Source organism: Equus caballus, chromosome 1 (assembly GCF_041296265.1).
Source record: "Equus caballus isolate H_3958 breed thoroughbred chromosome 1, TB-T2T, whole genome shotgun sequence".
Classification (NCBI taxonomy): domain Eukaryota; kingdom Metazoa; phylum Chordata; class Mammalia; order Perissodactyla; family Equidae; genus Equus; species Equus caballus.
This window is the reverse complement of record NC_091684.1, coordinates 195,044,206-195,069,675: the sequence shown is the minus strand read 5'-3', so window position 1 is coordinate 195,069,675 and position 25,470 is coordinate 195,044,206. Positions and strand designations below refer to the sequence as shown.

The window sequence follows — 25,470 nt, the reverse complement described above, 5'->3', positions numbered from 1 at the left end:
AACTAGGTAATAGTAATTATAAATGATATTTATGCAAATTATAATTTACACAGTAATTTATAGGATGTAAGATTACTATAAGAATCGTGCCATTGCATAATGCCATGAATAACCCCAAAACTTGGTCACTGCTCATGAGCCAACGCAGCCCTTGGGTCATTTGGCGTTTCTGACTGAGGTCCCTAAGCGTGAGATGAGCGAAGTCCTCTCTGCGCCAGCACCTGGCTCTTGAGGAGCGGTGATGGAAGATGAGAGTTAGGAAACCAAGGGGAAGCAAAAGACAGTGAGGTTTGCTCAGCAACTTCAGACTTCTGTCACGGGACCACATAGCATTTGAAAATCCTTGGGGATGATTAAATTCATACCTGCTGATATCTGGTGTCTACTATTGCATAAACACAATGCCTCTGAGGATTTAAAATTACTTTAACGGAGCATTAACACAATCTATCATATTGACTTTGGAATTTTCTTGCTCTAACACTGGAATACTGTGCTCAGTCAGCTTTGCTGAATAGAACTTGTCTTGAGTCACTTTATTCTGTTTCACAGGTTCTAGTTTTGTTGACCAAAATGACTTGAACATAAGTTTATATAACTTTGGCACTGAATTCTCTTTTGTAAACTTAAAAACTGGAAACCTGCTTGAAAAGAAATGTTTCAAAATCATTTATTTATTAATATTACTTTTGTCATCATCTCTGAAATAGACCAGTGAATCAATAGTTTGTATTCACTGACTTGAATAATGGAATATAATTAATACTATGTACATAAGAATAAGACATTTAAATTATATTATAAAGAATTTATTTTGATCAGTTATTCTTCTAGTGTCTTTTTCTTATAAAATAAGTAATACCTACCTTTTAAAATAAAATCTAGCCACAATTGAATATAGCTCATATAATCTATTCAGAAGTAAATTCAAAATCTGGAATAATTCAGACCTGGCTTCTTTAGACCCAGGACAAATATTTTTCACATGGTATACATTCAATAAATATAAATTGAAACAATTCAAATGTAAATTTATATTATGTATATAAAAAGAAAATGTTAATTTAAAAATGTAAACTTGATCACAGGCAAAGCATATTCCCCGAGAAAAAAATATATTCAATATTGATATAATAGCCTATCATTATTGATACAATAATGGTAAGTCATGTGTATTAATATGTTTCATTAAAGCATGTATTTATTACTTTAAGTAAATTCTGGAAGGCATATAGTCCACATTATACCCTAAGTACAACTAATATGTCTAAAAAAAGTATTATTTTATTAATATTTAACAAAAATTTCCATATATTGATTTGATGACAAGATTGGTTCCTGTCACTTCAATCAAAATAACAGGTCATGTGACCCAAGAGAAATAAGACTTCCATATAAAATGGCAATTCATTCACTGCCATCTGTTTACATTAGCATCTCACATTTATTGAAGCATCTACTGGTAATTTTAAAAACATGGAACAACTTGCATTGCATTGCAACAAGAGACCAAGCCAAGGTCATCCAGCTGGTAAGTGACAGCTGTGATGTGAAGAATGCAGTTTTTTGTAACTGAGTTTAAAATTTGAGTACTCATATTTAAGTATTTGTGTATAATATAAATACATGTGGTCTTCTGTATAAAGAAGAATTGAATAAAATTGCTCTAAAAATCTGGATAAACTACTTGATACCATACAACAGTAAATATGTAAATATACATCTTAAAAGAACAACTGAAGAACATACACCCAAATTTTAAGGAAGCTGCCTCTGAATGATCAATTTAATGATGTTTTTATGTGATGTTTTCTGCTTTCCAGTGTTTATGTGCTATACTCACATAAGCCAATATATATATATTATATGGAAGATATCTGTGAGAGAGATATATATATGTATAAACATCGCAATAATAACATACGATTACCTGTAAAAATATCAAAATGAGGGTGTCTTGAAGCCATAGAGTAATAACTATTTCCAGATAAATCCTATTGCCATAAACAACTATTAAAATTATCAAAATACATTAGGTAAGTGTTTTAAGAAAATGGACAAGAGGCAAGGAAAGACTGAGATCTATGAAAAAAAGTGAAACGAATGAGCTGATCTCCATGGGAGTCCGGTTCTCTGCCTGAGGACAATTTCCTGGCCTTGGCACAGATCCCTGAAATTCAAGCAGAAAGTGGAGGTCCCACTGAACTCAGGAGGCAGAGATCAGAGTACTAGGCATCTGAAGTAGTTAGAATCTGTGAGTCAGAGTAATAGAAAGGGAGGTGTGCAATATTGACTCTCAAAGTTTGTATTGGGTTCCCCACGAGCCTTTGCCTGAGGCTGGGCTGTAGTTGCATAAGACTAGGAAAACCCAAGACTTAGATTATAGCAACATAGCAGCTTTTATGGAGTTGACAGCAGAACAAAGAGGTCAAAGAGTCCTGGAGAGGAGCCATAGGGCATATTGAAGTTTAAGCCAACTTAGTGAAGGGATGTCATAAAAACCCTTGGCTACATGAAGAAAACCAAAGAACTCTCTGTTGGTAGTTAGAATTATGCTCTGGAGAACTGTGCTTTCTAGCCCTTTCTTTAAAAAGCCTTAATCTAAACCCCAACAAGATCCACAGTAGACACAGATTTGGAGATTGATTCCCACAAAATTAGAGTCTAAGGCAACAATTTGGGAGTTTCACAGATCTGCATCAATAGTGTAAAACCAAGCCTATATGAGTTCAGCATGATCAGTCATTATTACACAGTCCGCTAAAACAAAACTGCCTTCAGAGAAACATTACAGATCTGAAGTCTCTATAAGGTAATATCCACAAAGCCCGTTATTCAATGAAAATTACCAGATAGACGAAGAAACAGGAAATGTGATCCGTAGTCAATAAAAAAAGTAAAATCAATCAATCAATGAAAAAGTAAATACCAATCCATAGAAACTAAACTGAAGAGGGCTGAAAATTGGACTTAGCAGGTAGGCTTTAAAGAAGGTAGTATAAATATGTTCAATGACATTAGAGAGAATGTGTTAAAAGAATCAAAGGAAATATGGTCTTAATGAGTAAACACATGGAGAAGTCTAGCAGGAAAAGTGAAACTATGCAAAAGAACCAAATAAGAATTATACTGGAAAGTACATGAAAGTAAATTTAAAAATCTACTGGATGTGCTTAAGTAATGGAAAGGAGAAGGCAGAAAAAATAGGATGGACAGAATTTTCCAATCTGAGAAAAAGGAGGAAGATTGAAGAAGAGTGAACACAGCCTCAGTAACCCATGGAAGAATATCAAATTGCAGAACATGTGCATAATTGGAGTCTGAAAGTAGAGGAAAGAGATAATGAGGCAGAAAAATATTTTTAGAAATAAAGGAAAAGCTAAAAGAAGCTCAGCAAACTCCATATAAATATAAATATAGAGAGAATCATATTTAGGCACATTCTACTCAAATTACTGCAAACCAAAGCAAAAGAGGAATTCTCAAAGGCAGCCTGAGGGAGAAAGAAAAACATATTATACACAGAGGAACAAAGACAAAATGATGGCTGACTTCACATTAGAAACAGTGGTGTACACAAGAAAATAAAACACCTTTAAAGTGCAGGGGGAAAACCCTGGCAGAATACTGAATCTCAAAAAACTATGAGTGAAATGAAGATATTTTTATATAAACAAATCTGAGGAATTTTGTCTCCAGCAGATCATTGCTACATAAGGTACTAAAGGATGTCCTTCAGGTTACAGGGAAATGGTGCTAGATGCTAAGTCAGATCTGGAGGTAGAAATGAAGACCATCAGAAAAGGTAAATAAGTGGAAAAGTTTAAAACTAGATTTTCTTTCTTATAATTTATATAAAATATTTATATAAAATAATTTATATAAAATTCTCATAATTTATAAAAACAAAATTATATAAAATAAAATGAATAAAAATTTATATTAAAAATATATAATATGTATAATTTATATAAAATGTATTTTATATAGAAATTTGTATATTATGCAAATATAATAGCGCTGTAAGATGAGGTTTATAATTTAAGCAAATGTAAAAGATATAATTACTATTGACTATACAAAGGGTGCAGGTAAGTGAATTATGCTGTCATAAGATTATCAAATTTTGTGAAGTGAGACGCAGAATGTGAAGTATCTGGTTTGAAACAGAAGGGGAGGGGTAATAGTCGAACATGTGAAGGAGCTATCATTTATCAATTGCGAGTATAAAGAATAAAATATTAGCTATAATTAGACTCTGAAAAGTTATGAATGCCTTTTGTTAGCCCTAGAATAACCACTAAAACATAATAAAAAGAGAGAGATTCAAGAATAGGTAGAGAAAATAAATTGAAATCTAAAAAGAAAAAAAGAAAATTTGGTCACATGAAAAGAAGGAAGAGGGGGAGCCACAGAGGAATAAAAAACAGTAAGGACAAGTGGGAAACAAATGACAAGAAGGTATACTTAATTCCAAACATATCAACAACTACAATGAATGTAAATGAACTAAATACCAAATTTAAAAAGACTAATACAATAACATAGTTGAATGTAACAAAAGTTATGCTGAGGGAAAGAAGCCAGACACACAAAAACATATGAAATTCCAGAAGGAGCAAAAATCATCAGTCAGTAAAAGAAGTCAGATGAGTGGTTGCCGGGCATAGGAACAGGGCCCGTGAAGATTAACTGCAAAGGAAGATGAGTGAGCTTTCTGGGGAGATGGAAATGTTCTCTATTTTGATCGAGTGGTGCTTACACTGTAGTATATATCAATCAAAAGTTATTGACCAATATACTTAAAGTGACAGAATTTAATTGTATGTAAATTATACCTCAATAAAGTTGATTTTTTAAATTTTACCTATTAAAATACTGATTGCCTCGTGATTTAGATATCAGACTTTGAAACTCTCTAGGCTCGCATCCTCCCTCTGCTATTTTCTTACCGTATGACGTAGGGCAAATTACCTAACCACTCTAAGTTTTCTTATTTATAACATGGGGGATGATAGTAGGTACTTCACAAGATTGTTGAGAGGATTAATTCCTTATCTGGAGTAAGTGTTCAACATATATTGTATTAATATTATCACTATGCTATTATTACTATGAGCAGGGCATGAAACTGTTGAGAGAGATATATCAAATCATGAGACAAAGCTAAGCTCATTTTATCTTCAAATAATTCTTTTAGAAGAGAAATGAGACTTAGGTGAAAAGTAAATTGCAAAAGAGCTGTTAATTGATAATATAAGACAACACAGTAGAGTTGGACTGAGCAGGTCAGTCACTACATGATTACATACTATCTTAGTTTCTTGTTGCCACTGTAGCAGATAAGTTACTGCAAACTTTGTGGCTTAAACAACACAAATATATTGCTTTGCAGTTCCGGAAGACAGAAATCCAGAAGGAGTATTTGGGGCTAAAATGAAGGTGTCAGCAGCGCCGGTTCCTTTTGAAGGCTCTAACGGAGAATCCATTTCCTTGTCTTTTCTAGCTTCTAGAGGCTGCCTATATGTGGCTTGTGGCTCCTTTCTCCATCTTCAAAACCATCGGTGTAGCATCTTCTCTTTCTTTCACATGACCTTCTTCTCTTCTGTATCAAATCTGCTGCCTCCGTCTTATAAAGATGTATGTGATTACATTTAGGACCCACCCAGAAAGTACAGAATGATCTCCCCATCTCAAGATCCTTAACTTAATCACCTGTGCAGAGCCTGCTTTGTCATATAAGATAACGTTCACAGGCTCTAAGGATTGGGACTCCATTATCTTTGGAGGCCTGCCGCACGTGCCGAATGTCAGAGCAAGATTGGAAATGAGAGCAGAGGCCAGGAGGGAACACTAGAGTGTTCTGCGAAATTTCATTTTTAAAAGTTTACAAGTGTGTGATCAAGGAGAAGCAAATTTGAAGCAAAAGCAAATATACAAAATAAACTTTCATTGTTATTTTCAGGTGTTTTAAATGTTTATCTACGATTGAAAGGGCAGACAACGATAGAGAATCCACTGTGGTCTTCAAGTGGGAATAAAGGACAACGATGGAATGAGGCTCATGTTAACATATATCCAATCACTTCATTTCAGGTAAGAAAAGCACAATCATTTCTGCACATAGATTCCTGCACATGAGCGTGATGTAAAAGGCAGGCCTTGAACAAACATTAGAATATGAATATTCAGAAATTCTGTGATATGAGCATCACAAAATCACATAATTTTCTCTTTAGTTCTAAAAGCTGCTTTAGAAAAGAGAAAATGCCCTTTTCCTTTATTAATTAACATCTATCAACTGATATGTTTGAATAATAATCTATCGAAATTCAAATGATTTGCCTGGAGAAAAGGCAATCCATTTCTATAAAATCGCATGGTTCATTTTGTTCTCTGAAGACAAACAACATAGGTTCTTATAATAATGGAAGCAGGCTAATCAATTCTCAATCTGTTTGAATTTTACTTGATGGAATTTTATAGGTTTTGGCAAAATGTGTCCCTTCAAGGTAATGCCATTTTAATAATTTATCACTTTGATTATCAAAGTCAGAGAACTTTAAACAAGTTATTTTTCTTTGTTTTTATTTTAAAAAGAAGTAAGGCTTGTATTGAATTAAGAGAGGTACCTGCAAGTATCTGATAGAAATTTTAATGACCATAACAGTGGCCATCATGGCTAGAGACAGTATTTCATGAAACTATTTCAGTGGAGAAAATAATGTAGTTTTAGTGATTTTAATAACTATCTGTAATACATGTATATTACATACTCAGGTTGAGAGGGTTCTTTTTTCCTACTGGTGATTTCTTGGATGCATTTCATGGAAAATCAGACATCTCCAGTTATACTAGTTTTTAATTGGTGGAATGTCCTTTAATCAGAATCCAATCTATAAAATTCTCTAATTCTATAAAATTCTAATAGCTTTGATTTAGAAATTGCACTACTAACCAGGATGATAAAAATGCACACAGTTGTTCACAGTGGTAAAGAATAATGGAGTAAGACTAGCTGATTATCTACAAATACTTAAAAGCAGCTCAAATAATCTCTGGGAATCATTTTGTTTCTATGAAGGAAAATACAACTGTGAAAACTGAATCTATCGCAACATGTCATTAAACCAAGTTAAACTGGGAGGGCACGACTGCAAAGCATTGCTGATAAAAGTAACCTTAATATTGAAGTGTACACACCTAATAGGCATGAGAGAGCCTTTCTTTCTCAAAAGTTCATGTTCTAGACATAGGCTTGCTTCCCACATGACTGCCTCACCAACACGGAATTATTAAATCAAATACACATACGATAGGTATTTAAGAGAATAGTTATATTAATGTTTCCTTCGGGATAATCTCTTATTGCCATAGACACCAATTAAATAAATATTTATTGAGCACCTTCAGGATAATCATTTATTATCATAGGCAACAGTTCAATAAATACTTTTGAGCTACTACTGTGCGCCATTGCTGAGTATGAATATTTGAAAATGATTGTTTACCTCAGATTGGTAAATATACACATCTAAACACATACATCGCATCCTGTGATAATTGCAGTAACAGATATGCACCAGGTTCCATGAGCACAGCTCACCAACGAGAAGAGTATGGGGGAGAGTGAAGAAGAGCTTACTGTGTGAGGTGAAACTTGAACTAAAGAGAGGGATTGCAAAGCAGAGAAAGGGCTACTATTGCTATTGCAGCAGAGCTCTGAGTGAACAGAGATTAGGGTCGTATACCACAGGATGTGCCAGAAAAGCAGAAAGACATTTATCTGGAATTTGGTTCATAAAAAGATATCAAAGACTGGTGCGAGCTGAGGTTAAGGAACCTAAGAAGCTTAGGCAATGGGGAGTCACTGAAAGATTTTACTCAGAGGATGACGTGGTACATCACTCAGGTTGTTGTACAGAAGACTGGTTCAAAGTGGGAAAAGGGGCTGGCAAACCAGTTAGGACACTGTTGAGGAAAATAATCCATAACCAATCTATAAATGAAAATTTGTGTGTTTATTCTGAGCTTAAATCTGAGGACCATGGCCCAGGGCCTTTCTTCCCAAAGGAAGAAAGGGCACCAAAGAAGTGAGGTATACAGAGTGGTTATATACCCCCAAACAGGACGTTTCACATATGATTGAAATGTCCCTCCCACAATAGTCACAAGATTGCCCTGTCTGCACAGCGCTTGATGGACACAGCAGGTAGTGGGTCTGCTGTCTCGGAGGGCGTAGCAGGAGGCAAGTCTATTGTCTCAAGCTGGGCAGTCACAGGTGAGCGCAGCAATCAGTTTCTAGCCTAAGGAAAAATGCTTAATCCTTAAGGAGATGCCAACGTTGGGAGGGGAGGGAAGTTGCACCTTTATCTCAAGGGCCTTTGTTCTTGCCATAGGGAATATCTAAAGCAGATACACAATGCATGCTCAACAGCCACGGTCAGGCCCTTTTGGAAAGACAAGGTCAGGCCGAATTAGGTTTATACCAAATGGCTTCCTCATATTCTCCAATATATCCTGTTGCTTGCCATTTTTATTTGTCAACACCATTGTGAAGTCCACATTAAAGATGTTGAAGGGACAAACTAGGGAAGTGGTATAAAGAAAAGTGGATGATTTCAAGATATATTTAAGTGTAAAAACTAGCAGAACGTTTTTATGTTGGGAATTTGGGTAGTAGCCATAAATGACTAAGAAATTTCTAACTAGAAAATCTTTGGTAATGCTTGTGCTACACATTAGCACAAATAACAAAAAGAAGCAAAGAAACAAGCGTCAGGGGTGAATATGGTTTTGGACGTGTTAATGTAATATGCCCGCGGAATATCCTTTTAAAGATGTTCAGAAGGTGGTTGTGTATGTTTATCTGAAGCTTTGGGGCATACATATTTGTGAGTCATCAGACTGTTTGTGCTCCCTAACACTGAGAGTGGTTGATCCTCCCAGGGAACAGTGTACACATCAGAACAGTGATTAAAGGATGGAACAATTAAAAGACTAACCAATCATTAGGATGATTCGTGGAAGAGGAGTGTCATCCTCAGTAGTATTTTTTAAAGTTAAAAGGAATGAGATCCAGGAAAGTTCGGTGCCCACAGAATTTAGACAGTGAAACTCAAACTGGAAGCAGGTTGAATCCAGTGGGATGGTTATTACAGAGAGTGTCCACTCTTGAGACATTTGCACAAGGTGGTAAGGAAATTGGGAAAACCACTGTTTTAGCTAAAGTTATTTCACTGTTCAGAATTAATTGAATGATATACAGAAAGATATTAAATTATTATACAATTTATTCAAATGGTTCTTTTATTCTATCATTTTTCACTTTAGAAAGAGTATAGATTTTGTTTTGTTTTGTTTGTGCAAGTGAATGGGTTCTTTGTTCAGGATGTTACAACAGAGAGAATCCTGAAGGGAATATCCACCTGGACATAAGTAATGAGAGGGGTTTCACAGGGGAAAGAAACAAGAGGCAGAGTGCCAGCTCCAGGTGTGATGTTGCAGTCTTAGAGAAAGAAGTTGCCTTTCTGTGTGATTTGGCCCATCTTAGTCCCTTGCATCCTATTCCCACAATTGTTGATTAAAAGGAGGAATTTCAAGATGTGTGATAGTCTTTTGTTACTAGGAAGCTTGCGGTCACTATAGATTCAGAGCAGAACATTTTTACAATTCACCACAAATGACAGGTTTTCTGTAGCCTCGGGGATTTATGTGTTAAATTCACAAAAACTGGTGTACAAAAATGTTCAAATGAATAAAGCTTTATTTATAACGATCCAAATCTTGGAGAACTTCTCTCTTCACTATAATCAGCTCTTGTCCTCATTCCAACTGAGAAATCAGACTGGCTTATGTAGTTGGTGCCCAAAGTGATTCTCATGTCTGGAGCTTTTTGTTCCTTTTTGTAGATCAAATTTTATTTTGCCTGAAGGACTTCCTTTAATATTCATTACAGTGTGGGTCTCCTGAACATGAATTCTTTTCACCTCTTTTCTTTGGTTGCTTTTAAGACTTTCTCTTTATCACTGGTTTTGAGAAATTTGACTATGGTGTGCTTTTACGTAGTTTTCTTCATTTTTCATGTGCTTGGGGTTCATTGAACTTCTTGGGTCTGTGGGTTTACAGTTTTTATAAAATTCAAGAATTTTCTGGTTAATGTTTCTTCAAATATTTTTCCTCTCCCTTATCTCCTTTGAGGAATCCAGTTACACATATATAAGCCCCCTTGAAGGTGTGCACAGCTCACTGATGCTTTTTAATTTCTAAAATGTTTTCTATTTCTGTTTCATTTTGGATGGTTTCTATTCTGTCTTCACATTCACTAATCATTTCTTCTGCAATGTCTAATCTGCCTTCAATCCTATTCAATATATTTTTCATCTCAGCCATTGTACTTTTCATCTCTATAAGTTCAACTTGACTTTAAAAAAAATATTTCCCATATCTCTAGGTAATGTTTTGAACTTATTAAATCCAGTTATAATGATTGCCTTAATGTCATTGTCTGCTCATGCTAACATCTGCATGAGTTCTTGGTTGCTTTGGGTTGATGGATTTTTTTCTTCATTACAAGCCATTATGGATGTCAGACATTGTCAATTTCACCTTGATAGGTGCTGGATATTTTTGTGTTTCTGTACATATTCTTGAACTTTTATGGGGATGTAGTTAAGTTACTTGGAACCCATTTCATGTTTTTTGGTCTTGCTGTTAAGATTTGTTAGGTGAGACTAGAGCATGTTTGGTATAGGGCTAAGTATTTCTCACCGCTAAGGCAAAAGTCTTCTGAGTACTGAGTACTCTACCCAATGCCCCTTGAATTAAGAGGTTTTCCAAGTCCTGTGTGAGCTGGGCACCGTCTCCTTATTTGCGTCCCTCTGGGTCTTTCCCAGGTCTTGGGTAGTTTCCTCACTTTCATATCCTGATCAGTACTTGGCTGAAGACTTGAGGGGCGCCCTCTGCAGCTCTCTAACCCTTTCGTTGCTGTTATTCTGCCCTGCTTCCTCCTGCTAGCATGGACGCCTTGGACTTTCAGCTCCATCTGCTCAACTCAGGTTTCCTGTCAGACTTCACTCTGTTCTCCTTGCACCATGGTCTATAAATGGGACGTGGGGCAGTCAGAGGGCACAGCTTGTCTGATTCTCACCTCTCGGGATCCCTTTCTTCATTACCTGTCTAGTGCCCTGAACACCATTGTTCGTATATTTTGTTCAGTTATTTGGTGTTTCAGATGGGAGGATAGATCACCTTCCTGTTCCTCTATCTTGGCTGAAAGCAAATTCAAAAGTAAAGATTTTGAATCAATGCATTTCTAAGCTACTTAAATTATCATTGAAAAGTAAAGATAAATAAAATCATATTTTTATTTTGGATCTCTATGTTCTTTCATTCTTTAACATACTTCTAGGTCCACTGGCTAGGGACATTCTTTTATTTCATAATCTTAACTGTTGAAGGAAACATGAAACAGAAACTACATCATCTTACCCCATTTTTTTCTTGTTATTGTGTTTTGTTTTTGAGTTTCTTGTTGTTTTGAACTCTTTTCAAACGAAGTATTTTTTACTCAAAAATCATTTATAACCTATCAAGCTTTTCAAAAGTACTTGCTTTGGTATGTAATGCCTACCAGGAAAGCAACTGTACGGAATATATTACCATATAAAGTAAGTTGTGCGAAGTGTTAATATTATTCAAATGTAGCTTTGCGGCATTCTGGGATGTCTTTAATTCAAGTGCAAAGGATATCTCTTACCTCTTGGAATTTTAAATGAGATATAAGTGATTTTGAGCCTCTCTTAAACTGACACTTATGTTGCTTTACTTGTTTGGAGTTACATGCCTTTAAATCAGTTTGATTCATAAACCCTTTAATAAACAACCACTTGCAAAATCTTTTGTTTGAGTGTGTCCGATTAGTTTGCTTAGCTGAAAATAAAACTACTGTGTAGTACTTTTCAGGGCAAATAGAAGTTTTATCCTACCGAAATTTCTTTTGGGGCTTTTTTTCGAGAACTAATTGAGCATGATCAGTGCTCATGATGAAGATATGTTTTGCTGGATTTGGAAGGGTTAGGGAAAATTTTCCATAAAAGTAAAATTAATATGTTAGTCTTAGAATGTCACTTGTATTTTATCTCTTAACCAAAATAATATTTAGCTGTTCTTTTTAACACTTTACTTCTTTCATAGTATAGTCTAAATGTTTTCCATGGGAACAGTATAGCAACACTATGAGACATGAAATACTGTCTTTACATTTTTTTACTTATAGGTGAAAGGAATTGTGGAGCTCTTCTACTCTTCAATCCTCATTTAAACATTTGGAAATAGGTTTCAAGACAATTTATTTTAAATCGCACAAATCCTTAATATTAAACAGAGATTGGAAAAGAGATCGTAATGCTCTCATTCCATCATCCTGCCTTTGTCTTTACCTAGTTACTACTGATAATAATCTGGAAAATATTGTCCTCCTTAGTAGACATCACCTGCTCCCATAGATACATATTTGGCATTCTAAGCCAAATTTCAGAGCAGTTATGAGGACTTGATGATGGTTCCTAAAGTAATGTTGAAAACATTTTCCAGTTGCCATTCACAATGTGAGCTACTTCTTTCTGTCTTTGCCAACAGTCAAAATCTAATTTTATTATTTCAGATTAGAAGCTCTGACAACCAAGTGACATCCAGCCAGTTGGATTGGCAGAGTCTTGTAAAGTTAAACTCACTGTTAATATTTGTATCGTTTCCCCAGGGAAAAACCTACGGCTACCCACCTGGTTTATTATGTTCCCTCTCTTCCAGTCTCTTCTGTAATGCTTAAGGATAGTTCAATTATTTGCTGAACCACTAATAAAATAAAGGTAAAATTATTAATGTTAATAGCTATTTTCAAATTTATTTCTATTATGAAGTTTTTCCAAGCAATGTTGACGGTCAGTTTTCAAACTGCGTTCTAAGCTTTGGGTCTGCCTTGGCAATAATAATCAGTAGCGATTTATCTCGTCGGGAAGAAAATGTGATGTGAGGATTTGCAGAGGCACCGTTAACGTTGAAGTCAGATCCTCAGAAGGGCACTGTATTCTTTAACTCCTCCATCTACATTGCTTATAGTACTGCATGTAAACTCTATCTCCCTCACTGAGAAATTATATCTGAACACAAGCTCTCATAGCATCGTCTATATCTCTCTCTCTATACTGACATCAATATCTGTATGCTTTAAAGCATTATAATGGATGTAATTCGATGAACTGAAATAATTTTGTGTGGTGTAATTCTAATGCAGAAGTCCACATACATTTTTACAAATTTCCACTTGAATTTACCTACCAAGAGGTAATTTTATGATTATGCAGTATTTCTTGCATATTAAGTTTGCTGAATTGCACGCACACACTGTGAAAACGTTAAAATTTTAAACTTCAGTTAAGGGAAAGTATTTTAAATAATATCAACATGACTGTGTGTGAAGAACAGGTTTTGCATAATTTGAACCCTCTTTTAGGAGACCTAAACTTCAACATTTTCGCCCTGAGTATCCACATGCCAATAATTCCTGCTTCATGACAATTAAATCAAATGCATTTCAGAAGTACTAATGAGGAAGGGAACATAGTTTTGTTTCTGTGGTGAAACAGTAGTCAGAATTATGATGGTACTTCATAAAAATATGACATAGTGAGCCCATTAAACTACAGAGCATTTCTTCTCCTAGTGAATATAGTTCAGATTTTTTCATTGCATACAGATCATGTCTTCCAAGTTGAGATACACCATAACAAATCCTTATAGTTTTTCCTTTTTATATTTGAGAGAAAGATGTTTGTCACCGAGGATTTATTTTTATAAACACTTGAACGTTTGGCCAAGGTACATTGTTTAAATTGATTACCTATGCATTTTATTTCTGTGCTCTACCTCACAGTCGAAAACAATACAAAGGATAAAGTAGCCCTCCAGGTCTTAGTCTAGAAGCCGTTTATGACTCTGTTAGAATCTACGAAATTTTGTTATAATAATTCAGAAATATAATTGTAGTTGGAGTTTGGAGCATAAATAGAACAATGCAATTTATATTTCTTTGTGAGAGTCACTGTGAGTTAAAAAACAATCTCTATCTTAATAGCAAGAGTGCTATGGAAATTAACAGGAAGCAAACAAGCATACAGAACAGGACCTTTCTTCCTGTTCAAATAGGACCCTGAGGAAGACTGCGGTATTTCTCTCATCTACTGGATTGGATTCCCTATCATCATAAGATTACAAATAAATATTAAAAACACTTATTGTATCTAGGGTGTACCTAGAATTTGATTATCAGAAATTATTTTTATCATCCTAGGAATAACTACCTCTAATTCTCTGTCTTATTTCCACACTGCATCTAAAACATCTGCTATGCTTATGTGGAAAGTAATCAGCTTGCTTTATTCAGTGACAGATTGTATTATCTGTACTCATATAAATAAATGGAAATAAGAGATTTACAAATCAGCCAACTTTTATTACTGTAACACTTAATTCATTCAGGATCACCAAGGGATGAAGTATTCATATGAGAGAATGTTCTAGATACAGGCAGCCCTCTGGACACATGACAGTTTGACTTATGTTGATTAATATTTTTGCTGTTCAGCCAACTACACGCTTACTGTCAACATATTGCCAGCAAGCAGCAGCATACATATTGAATTGCATCAGTCAGTCTACACTCTGATGTCTGCCCCAAAATGCTCCCAACACTCCCTCTCAGTCTGACCACGAGAGAAGGATGGCAGCATCCTTCACAACCTCTCTGCTTTAGGACGTTTGTCTTTAGCACAAGACTAGGTCTGACCTTGTGTTTTGATCAAGCTGCACAGGGAGCAGAAGGAAGGGAAGGAAAAGAAAATTAATAGGAAAAGTAGGAGCATTTAATACTTTAAAGTCAGTGACAGGAGTTTTGAAATGCTTTGAGCAATGGCAGGATCATTCTGGGGAAAGCAGCTTTGAAAAGTTCAGGAATGATATTCGTGATTTACACATATTAGTTTTTATTTTTAAAATAACCCCATTATTTGATATTGACACCTACCTCCAGGGAACAAGAACTTACTAAGGAACAATAATTGTTTACTTTAAATAAGAAAAATTGTGGATAATTTTATGATCTACTCACCAGTACATAGCTAAGACGGAAAACCCATGTACTCCGCAGCCTGTTTCTCCAGCATCCAATGAAAGGATTATGACTTCAGCTTCATCTGTTTAAATTTCCAGTGTGAGCAGGTGCAGAATATTCTAATCTACCCTTACTAGCCTTCTCCCCAACCTCTCACTTCCCACACAAAGCATCTGGGAAGGCAATCCCTGTATCTTTGCCACAGCTACATTGCAAACCCTGCAGCTACTCCACAACAGTATTTACTCCCTGTCCCTTCTCACGCCATCTTTTAAAATTAAAACTTTTGGTGACTGAGGAGGTTTCCTCTTTACCATACCAAATTCTCCTGACTCATACTCTCTTATTCCTGCTTCACTCCAGAATTAAACTTGACTGGGAGGCAGAAATCTGCACTTCATTCCATTCATTCTTTTAAAACTGCATAAAAGGAAAATTTGTGATGACAGCATTCCGCTTTGTTTTGATAGAGTATCAGTCTGGTGGGAAGAGTGGAAAATGTTGGATTTTGTAGAATCAGACTCATATATGCCTTAGTCTTTTGAGTTCTGACTTTCTCCAAGATAACATTCTATCGATGTTGTTATCTTCAGGAGAGAAGACTCAGCATCACGTGCCTGAAACCAAGGCTGGAGTAGCCATTGATTTATTCTAATGTAGATTCTCTACCAGGCAAGCAGTGCATATCACAAAAAGAAAAATACCTAAAGGACTTAAAACCCCATGGTTAGGAAAAAGGCAACGCCTTCTTACAGACAGAGTGCTGATGGAGGAAATTATCATGATCTTAAAGAACCATGTGTTCTAAATAAGTGTCTGTCATAATTACATGAAATGTGTTCATCTCAGCCTTGTTCACAATAGCTGAAAATAATTTTAATGTCTGACAATAACAATAGGGTAGTGGTTAAATAATGTTGTATGATAGCATGGAATATTAAAATGACTTCTCCTTTTCCATATTCAGTGCACTTGAATGTTTATATCACTGATTTTTCTTTTTTTTGAATCCTCACTCTTGTGACTTAAACAGTCTTCTGAGGGCTTTTTAGCCACTTTCCAAATACCTTCCAAATCACCACCCTGACTCAAGAGCAAGTCATTCCTTCCATGCAGCCAAGCTCTAAAGCTTCATCATGGATTCCATCTGAGGGGACTGAGAATTCATATACTGCCAGCTTAATTCCAAATATTTTAACTCTGGCCTGCCATTTTATTTTGGCTTCAGTGATACAGGACATTTTGGATGCTTTTCAAAGGAATGGTTTTGGACACTCTTTATTAACATACTTATCTCAACATAGGTAGGCAGGAAACCCTCTCACCACAAATTAAATGTAGTAATAAAAACTTGTCAAAGCTTTTTCTCCTATCAAATCATGAAAATTATTGTTATTCTTATGGACTCTAAGTGAGGGACAGGGACTCAATATAAAAGTTGAAAATGAATACCTCTGTTTACTACTTAGAGATGTCAATTGATAAAGTATGATAGCATGTCAGAGAATGATGGATCAACTTCTTGAAGGTGGCCTAAATTCTCTGAAAATAGCCACAAATGTGCCTTTAAGGAGCCATGTTAAGATATTTTCAAAGACAAAAACAAAATGAAAAATCTTAGCATTCATAAAAATACAATTTCACTCTCAATTGTTGCAATGAAATAAGGCTAGAAATTCTATAAAAATGCACACGTCAGCTTGATGTTGGAAACAGCTCGTCATTAAGCTAATTTTTCTTTGGAAGACCAAACTAGATATTTCATTTTGACATGAAGACATTTTTTCTGGGAATATAATCACTAAATGCATAGGTTACCTTTTAGTATCAAAAAGATTGAAAGGTTTTGCTGGAAGCAAGTAATAATTGGGGGTTATGGAGAAAATTCTAAAAGAGTTTTGTTTCTGTAAAAATGAAATAATAAAAATTTGCTAAATGTCCTTATATTGTCCTTGTTTCCAGAATTTAGTAGTGCAGGGAGAATGACTTCATTCACTGTTCCTTCAGTGCTTATGTATCTAGCCTCAGTGCCAACCGTTGTTCTAGATACTGGAAATTCAAAGGTCAGCTACTAAACACTCAACATAAATAGACCCATAAATATCTTCAAATGTTTAAAAATAAGATGTCGAAGTGAAATAATAGAGGTAAATCATAACATCTGGGGAATATGAGGAACTTAGTCACTGTATTTGCAAGAGATCAAACAGTTTCAGAGATAGTAAACCCTTGTTCTGGGCTTCAGTAAACATAAAACTGTTATAAAGAACCCAGGACTGATTGATTTCTTAAAATATTTCTGGAAAACCAGTGTTACGAGTATGTTTAGAGAAAATTGGAGGAAATCTATTTCAGAGAAAGACTGCTCAAATAAAAATTTTTCCTTACCCCTGAAAACCAAAAGTGATAAGATTTGTAGTTGTTGCTTTTATTGTATCATCCAATTAAGTTTAATTTTGTTTTAAAATCAACATGGAGCTTTGATGTGAAAAACTACCAATATGCAAAGAAGATGCCATTATTGGTTTTCTTAAGAAAGTTTATGTTTTTTGCAAGTAACACTCTTGAAGAACATCTAGAAGAAAAGGTGGCAGGATTGTTGACAGTTTTAGCTATGGCTCCTCAGTTTCTCAGTAGAGATTCATCTGCAAGTCAAAGCTCTACATTTAGGTTTGTTTCATTCATGTTTGTAGCTCATCTTTGAAGGTATTCGAGGTCCCGGCATAGAAGGTGACATTGCCATTGATGATGTGTCAATTGCAGAAGGAGAATGTGCAAAGCAAGACCTGACGACTAAGAGTAAGTGTCTCTTCTTGGATTGTTTTGATGTTAGAGTAACGTAATTACTATTAAATTAATGTATTCTAATTTAAAAAAACATTTATTTTTAGTTTGTTTACAAATTTTTTATATATGGGATCCCAAAATTTTGAAGCTATTTTAAAACCAAAGTATTAAATTCAACTGTAGGCATATTTGACCTAAGATAAAATAAAAGTAATTCTGATTGAGGTCTGTGCAAGGCAAGCACGCTTTGACTTTTAATTAAGATTTTAAAATGTTTTAAATTTATGTTATTAATTGCAGAGGATTTTTTTACTTTTATTAAAATATTTGGCTAATCTCTGTATACTCAGCACATGTTTATATAGCCATAGCTGTTTTTATTCCCCCAAATAGTTTATGAATGTTTCCTAGCCAACCAAGAAACATATTCAACCCCTTTAACAACTATTTGGCTAACCATTTAAAAAAATTCAGTATTGTGAAGAGCCTTAGTATATATATTAAGTAATGGAGTAGCCTTATGTTTTTCTAGTATAATTAATCTTTGACCGGCACCACAATCTTGTTTAGTAATTTGGTTTCAGTTTTTACTCTGGTTTGAATATTATGGTTTAATGATATCTTCAAATTTTATATTTTCACCAAAATCCATTTTTTAATAAAAGAAATGTAAATAAAAAATGATAAATAATCCAAAAAGCATCGTAAGTATGTGTTGGGCTGCTTCTTAAAAGGCTCATCTCCATATTATCCATTTGAAGTTGAGAAATCTAAAAGCATTTCTATTAAAAAATCGTGCGATTGAAGGATTTTAATCGGCCCATCTGGAATCTTTAATTTTGTAGTCATATAAAGAGTTATCAGTCAAGCTAAATTTACATAAATAAATCATCAATTATTTAGCACATATAAAAGAAGCACGGAGATCCATTTTATGTAAGTCTAGAGCAAATCAGAGTCTTTGTTAATTGCATATATTTAGTGAGAAATTATGTCAGTCTAGATGTTGAAAGTCAAATTTGTACAACCACCCAGTGATTGCTCACATGGACTGAATTGACTCCATTTTTAAGCATTGTAAAAAGACAAAAACTATGATTGAGTATAACAATGAGCCATTTTTCTCATAGTTTTCACCTTCTTGTCATTACACAGCATTGCAAGTAACACGTTTAGTAGAAATTTCTCCCTGTGTCTGGCTCATTTTCCTTTAGAAAACCAGTAGCTCTACCCAAATGAAGTAGGCTTGTCAAATGCACAGAAAAGCATGCGTCTCCCCAGAGGAGAATAGGGTTTCTTTTGAATGTCACGACTCGAATCAGTGACAGTAACATTATAGTAACATCTTTTAAAGAATTTTTACTTGTTGATAATTTAATCACTGAAAACTATTATAAATTAAATTCAGTAAAGTGAATTAAACTTTACAAATGAGGAAGCAAGAGGACATAATTTACTGCTGAGAGGAGAAAGCAGAAGTGGGGAGAGGAGCTGCAGTGAACTGACCATGAAAGCCCACTGGGATTATTATTACCCAACAGAGAATTGTCATCATCCACTTTCTTCTCTCAAACTACCAAATCCAGAGAAATGTGCGGCTCTTTTTTTTTTTTTTTTTTTAAAGATTTTATTTTTTTTCCTTTTTCTCCCCAAAGCCCCCCAGTACATAGTTGCATATTCTTCGCTGTGGGTCCCTCTAGTTGTGGCATGTGGGACGCTGCCTCAGCGTGGTCTGACGAGCAGTGCCATGTCCGGGCCCAGGATTCGAACTAACGAAACACTGGGCCGCCTGCAGCGGAGCGCGCGAACTTAACCACTCGGCCACGGGGCCAGCCCCTGTGCGGCTCTTTTAAATAGGATATATCTATATGTGTTGGAGGTATTTTTATTTAGCCTCTTCAAATCAGGGGAAACAATGCTAATTGAACAAAAATATTCTTTTCGGTATAGGAAAGTATTCTGTTACATTCGTGTCTATTTAACTCAGTAAGTTCATTGACGAACAGTGTTTGACGAATATTACATGAACGCTGATTTCTAAGTACAAACCAGCTTGGAAGCCAAAGCCTCTTCCTGAGGGCTCCCAACCTCTCAGGCAGTAACTGGTGCTGTGGCCACACCAGCCAAAGCTGAGATTGTGTCTCATCTTCAAGAGCCAGCTCTCTCTCAGGGGAGAGCCATTCTGTCACTGGAGCCAGGTTAATGAGCTGCTGGGTTTCCCCGTGCTAGCCCTCCTACGTGAGGTGTGCATTCCAAGAGGCTTTAATGAAATACCAGCTGCAGCAGGAATCTCAAGGCAGATCGGTGGAAGGGACTTTTTAGTTAGAATGGACTTCATAGAGCTTCTAAAAACTACACTGAAGAGATAATTATTTACCCAATTTATAGATATTGGACTGATCCAATAAGTATATAAACAGATATAATCCACTATTTGCAGTAGTTCATTTCTCTACCCATAACAATCCCTCCCTAGTTTTCATTGAGACAAGTTCTCTCAGTCTTTAAGCTTACGCATTTCTGGAAGATTGGAAAAAAAGCTGACCTTTTAGGATTTCTGACAGTTTTGTCTTTGTGCGTGCTTTCCTGTGGCCAGCAGAGCTTCGAGGTGGAGCACAGCCACAAATCACACAAACATCTTCTGAACAAGTTTTCACAGCATATCGTATCGATTTAAAAGCTGCAAATAATTTTATTTTATCCAATGTCTAACTGTATATTCAAGTTATTTTCCTTCACTTGTCTGTAAAGTGAAGCTGACAAATAAAACAAAGCAACAAAAATGTTCTCTACAAATGTTTTCCATATACTAAAATTGTTTTATTAATTCACCAAAGTTGTGTTGGTAGCTACGTGGAATACTTATGCTCCTGTTTCTGTTTCTTGGCATTTATTTTCCTTGTCTTTAGATTCCGTTGATGGTGCTGTTGGGATTTTAGTACATATATGGCTTTTTCCCGTTATCGTCCTCATCTCTATCTTAAGTCCTCGAAGGTGACCTTATACTGGCAGAGGCTATAAAAGATTCACCAGGCACTGGCATGAAGAAAGAGTCTTTGTAAATGGACATTGAAAAAACAAACTACCAAAGATTCCTCTACTGACTACTGACTCAAAAATAAAATAATAAAAACAAATTTTTTTAAGCACTGGGGATAAAAAGACATCATGGAAGTATAACTTATTCCAAACAACATATAAAAGATAATCTTGACCTGAGTAGAGAAGAGACCTTCAGGTGCTTTTGTGGCTGAAAAGATTACAGCGTCATCTGGTCATCTGGTTGAACTCTGGAAAAAAAAAAGAGCTATAGAAATCCTTGTCAAAGCACAAAGTCATGGCTGGTTTTGTTTCAAATGAATAGTTTGCTTGTTACCATGGAAACCTAATGGCCTGCCAACAAAAACCTCACTGTAAACAGGGTACGTGAAGAGCTGGCATTTATTTTCCTTTCGAGAAGGTTTTACGTAGAGAATTAAATAAATGTAGGCCCTTTTACCTTTGGTTGTTACCCTTCCTTGAAAATAACCCGAACTCAGAATTATTTAAAACATTCATGTTCCTCCCTACCCCACCTTTATGATTATTCTGTTTCCCCCCATGGCTCAGCTAGATAATGTATGCTGTCTCCTTCTGCATGCACTCCTCTCCAGGGGCTCAACCTGGGCTTACATATTACACAGGCTTATCGGAGTTTGCTTGCGGCCACTTGAACACCCAAACTAAGTCATCTGTTCCAACGAAGAAACCAAACCACCATCTTTTATAAATTGCCATGGAAACCAAGTGCCTTCAATGAAACAAGCCTGAATAATTTTCAACTCAGAAGCTTGCACTGCTAAGAGTGGTTTGTGTAAAACTCTTTTTCTAAACAAACTACAGAGCCTCAATGTGCAAATTACAGGCAAGACAACAAAGCCGCTTCTGAAAAAGAAAGGACCGGAGCTGCTGCGTGAGCCCATGCAGACGAGCTGCTTGTTGCTGGACCTCCTGGACGGCCATGGCCTTCGGCTTCTTGTCCATTAGAAAATCACTTCCTTTGAGACCAGACGTGGGAGCAACGCTTTGTTCTTCCAGGTTATTAAGTGGGTCAACCAGAGTAAAAGGTGGTTAAGATAATACTTAGCGCAGAAGGTGATAAAACACACGAGTGATTTTTTTACTCTCGCCTCCATGTGAAATGAAATTGGCCCTAGCTTTAGAGGGAGCAAGAAAATGTGTATGATTGCAGTGCACACAAACTCTACAGCGGAACTGGGCCTGAACAATCTGGCTTTATTCTAAACACTGAGGGTCGTATGCCTCTGCCCTTTAGTCAGACTCTGTGCAAATTGTGAAATATTATTTTATTATTTTACCAAGATTAAAAACACTTTTACAAAAAAACGAAAACCTGTAAAAATGATTTTGAGCTACCTGAGGACAAATCATACCTTTAACCAGCCAGTTTTCCAACGCATTGTAAATTTCACTTAAACCTGTTGGTTATGAAAATTTGAAGATCTTTTTCCTTAAATTATCTCAGCTTTTAACTTCATTTAAAAAGACTTTTGTCTAAAGAAGAATATTATTATTATTATTATATGTTCTTTCAACACCCCAGGATTAAAAAAAAACTGATTATGCAAGTAATTGGGATATAAGCATTAAATTAGAACATTTGCAAATATTAATATAAAAAGCACAACAAAATGTAGTGGAAAAATGACAAAGCTTGATTTTTTAAAAAAATTCTGTAGAAATGTTTGTGCAAATTCAGTAATTCAACTTAAAAGATAATTTTACAGCTATGTTCAATAAAGCCTCTTTCCAGGTAAGGTATGAAAAGCTGTATGTGTGTTTGTTGAGCAATGTTCACTGATCACGAAAATGAGACTAGTTATACAATTTATCGGTTCTGTGGCCCTGGGATAAATCTTCAGTGCTTCATAAACCCTAATGTCTGCAGGAAGAAAGTTTAATAGGAACACCCTGGTGCACTCTTCTATATTTGTAATAGATGTAAAAAAAGATGTCAAGCCTTTCAAAGTAAAATACGAAACAGATAAGAAGAACTTGGAATTTAATGCGTATCCTCACAGTTAAAGAGGGGACCAGTTGGAATGTCTAGGTAGTGATAGAATTGAGCTAAACCAAATCTTTTAAATTAAAAAGAATAAACAAGTGAGTTTCCTAACTTTTTTGAACAAATCAGGCATACTGAAAAATTTTCAAAATTACAGTCATTTTATCAAACCAAAGAGATTAAAGTAAAGAATATTGGGGCACTTAGCTTAATATTTGCTAAATTTTCCTTCACCTTGGCTTCTATTTTTTGTGGCAACTAACCGTTTATCTCCACTATCCTGCATGAGTGGATCATCCTTTCTAATTGAACTTCTGCACACTCATTGCTGATAATATCAATAAAAATGTTTTAGGTCTAAAGAGAGGCTTAACTCCTTGCTGCCTTCTTTCCTTGATCTTTGATTTGAGTGAGGCTTTTGCAAAAAACTAAGAAGTTTATATTCAGAATATTTGGATATACATGTGTCCTTTCCAGGAAAACAGTCAAGTCTCCTTTTTCCTAAGTAAGCCTGCACAAGAAATTCCTGAAGATGAACGTTTCAATCCTACTGCTAAGCATTCATGAGATACTATAGTCTTTCCCTAACCTTTCACACAGTAAGAATACACAATTCTTCAGAAGTTCATGAGAACTGGCTGGTACTTCAAAAATTAATTTTGATTAGATTTTGAGAAATTGCAGGTGATTGCCAAGAACAAAGGGGCCATCAGAAGAACAGCGAAGCAATCAGATTTATTGATACAGTAATAAAATACGCATCTCAAGTGGGTTCCGGATCATTTAAACAAACCAACAAACTCAGAATTAGAATCAGTTTTTTTCACTCCAGATCAAATGTTCAGTTGCTTTAATTGAAAGTAAGTGGATAAAAATGCGGGAAATTTGGGATAAGTGAAATGTTAATCGTGTTAAGTAGTCTCTTCTTTAATATTAGTAATAATAATGACAACTTTGAAGCACTTCCCTGTTTACCAATTGCCTTCCTTTTCCTCATATTTTTTGTATTTATTATGAGTTGAACTGACCCACATACTCCCCCTTTTTCCTTTTTGATAACATATTTTAAGTGTGATTGATGCCAATATTTTTCTGTTCTTTTATAGGAAGGCATCAGGCAATGGATCATTTAATTTGGGGGGAGAAAGATTATACCATGTAGTCACCATTAGTTAGGAACATTACTCTGTTTCATTAGTTCAAAGATGCTTGCTTCTCCACATTTTAACATCTCTGCAAGCGGGCCTATTTTAATTACAATTGGCAGCATCTGTGTAGTGATATACATAAAATAATGCAGCATCTTAAAACTCATGGCCTCTTAGACATGTTGAAATTCACTAATGTTTCCAGAAGTGCCAAATTATGGCCAATATTATTACTTTTCATCAAACTCAAAAGTGAGAAAAAGATACCCCATCAGCTTGTTAGGATTTATATGAAATACTCGTTGACTATGCATTATTTAAAAATAACGTAACTTTTACTTTGTGCTTTTTGAAAATCTGAGACTTCTCTTATATATATTATATACATACCTAGCCTTGCTTTCTTTTTTCCTGCTACCTACTTTTTAGTTCCATCGTGAATTACAAACCGCTACGTATCCCTGATCTAAAATATTTTCTGGTTTCATGTGATTCATAGTACTTAGTAGGTTAGAAGTTTGGCCTGTCGTTAAATTTTCTTTAAGAGATTAGAACGATGCATGGAACACCACAATGTCATGCAATAGACTAAACTCATGGTACTTCATTTCACATATATCAAAACATGGACTTTGGCATGGCAATGAATTATGATCATTATAATAATCCGAATTACAAACCAACTGGTCAGTTACATCTTGTTACAAATAGTAAAAATATTCCCATTCTTTACTTTTATATTTTCAAATACAACAAAATATGAATGACAACTGTACTAACTTTTCACCAAACATGCATTTTTATTTTAACGACTTTGTAATAAACTTATCTGTCAAAAAGTGTAATTTGAAGAACAATTAATTTAATTCTAGACTGAAGACTGTGTGAAACTGGCTATGGTATTTTTCATGGTCTATTCTTGTTTGGTTGTTTTTGATTAGTGGTTTGAAACACGGTGACAGACTCATCTGATTTTGATGGTGTGATTGACTTAAAAGGATTCTCTTGAATGCATGTTCTTTATCAAAACCTTTTTTTTTTTTTTTAACGTGCCTTTCAAAGATCAGGGCCTCTCAACAGACATTGAAACTGGAAAACTTTTACTCCAAATTCCTTTTCTTCTTGGTTGACAACTACTTCTTACTAATTGCTACGCCTGCGTCTCCACAAAGCAGAAGGGGTACTCTTCTTGCAACTGGCTAGTTGATGTCAATGAGGAGTTATTGCATTTTCTATGAAAACAATAAAATCATAGGGTTCTGTCCCAAGCTAGTTCCTTTCCTACAATATTCCCTTTGTGG

The 25,470-nt window shown here is 35.3% G+C and overlaps 1 protein-coding gene across 6 annotated transcripts in view; it reads left to right on the top strand.

Moving 5' to 3' along the window:
• MDGA2 (MAM domain containing glycosylphosphatidylinositol anchor 2) overlaps positions 1-25,217 on the top strand; it is a 782,115-nt gene extending 756,898 nt beyond the window's left edge. For all 6 annotated transcript variants that reach the window (XM_023624618.2, XM_070275008.1, XM_070275000.1 and 3 more), the window contains 3 exons: positions 5,966-6,096; positions 17,863-17,968; positions 20,866-25,217. In XM_023624618.2, coding sequence (XP_023480386.1) covers positions 5,966-6,096; positions 17,863-17,968; positions 20,866-20,954 — 326 coding nt within the window. In that variant the 3' untranslated portion in view covers positions 20,955-25,217. The remainder of the gene's footprint in view (positions 1-5,965; positions 6,097-17,862; positions 17,969-20,865) is intronic.
• Positions 25,218-25,470: the final 253 nt, after the last annotated feature.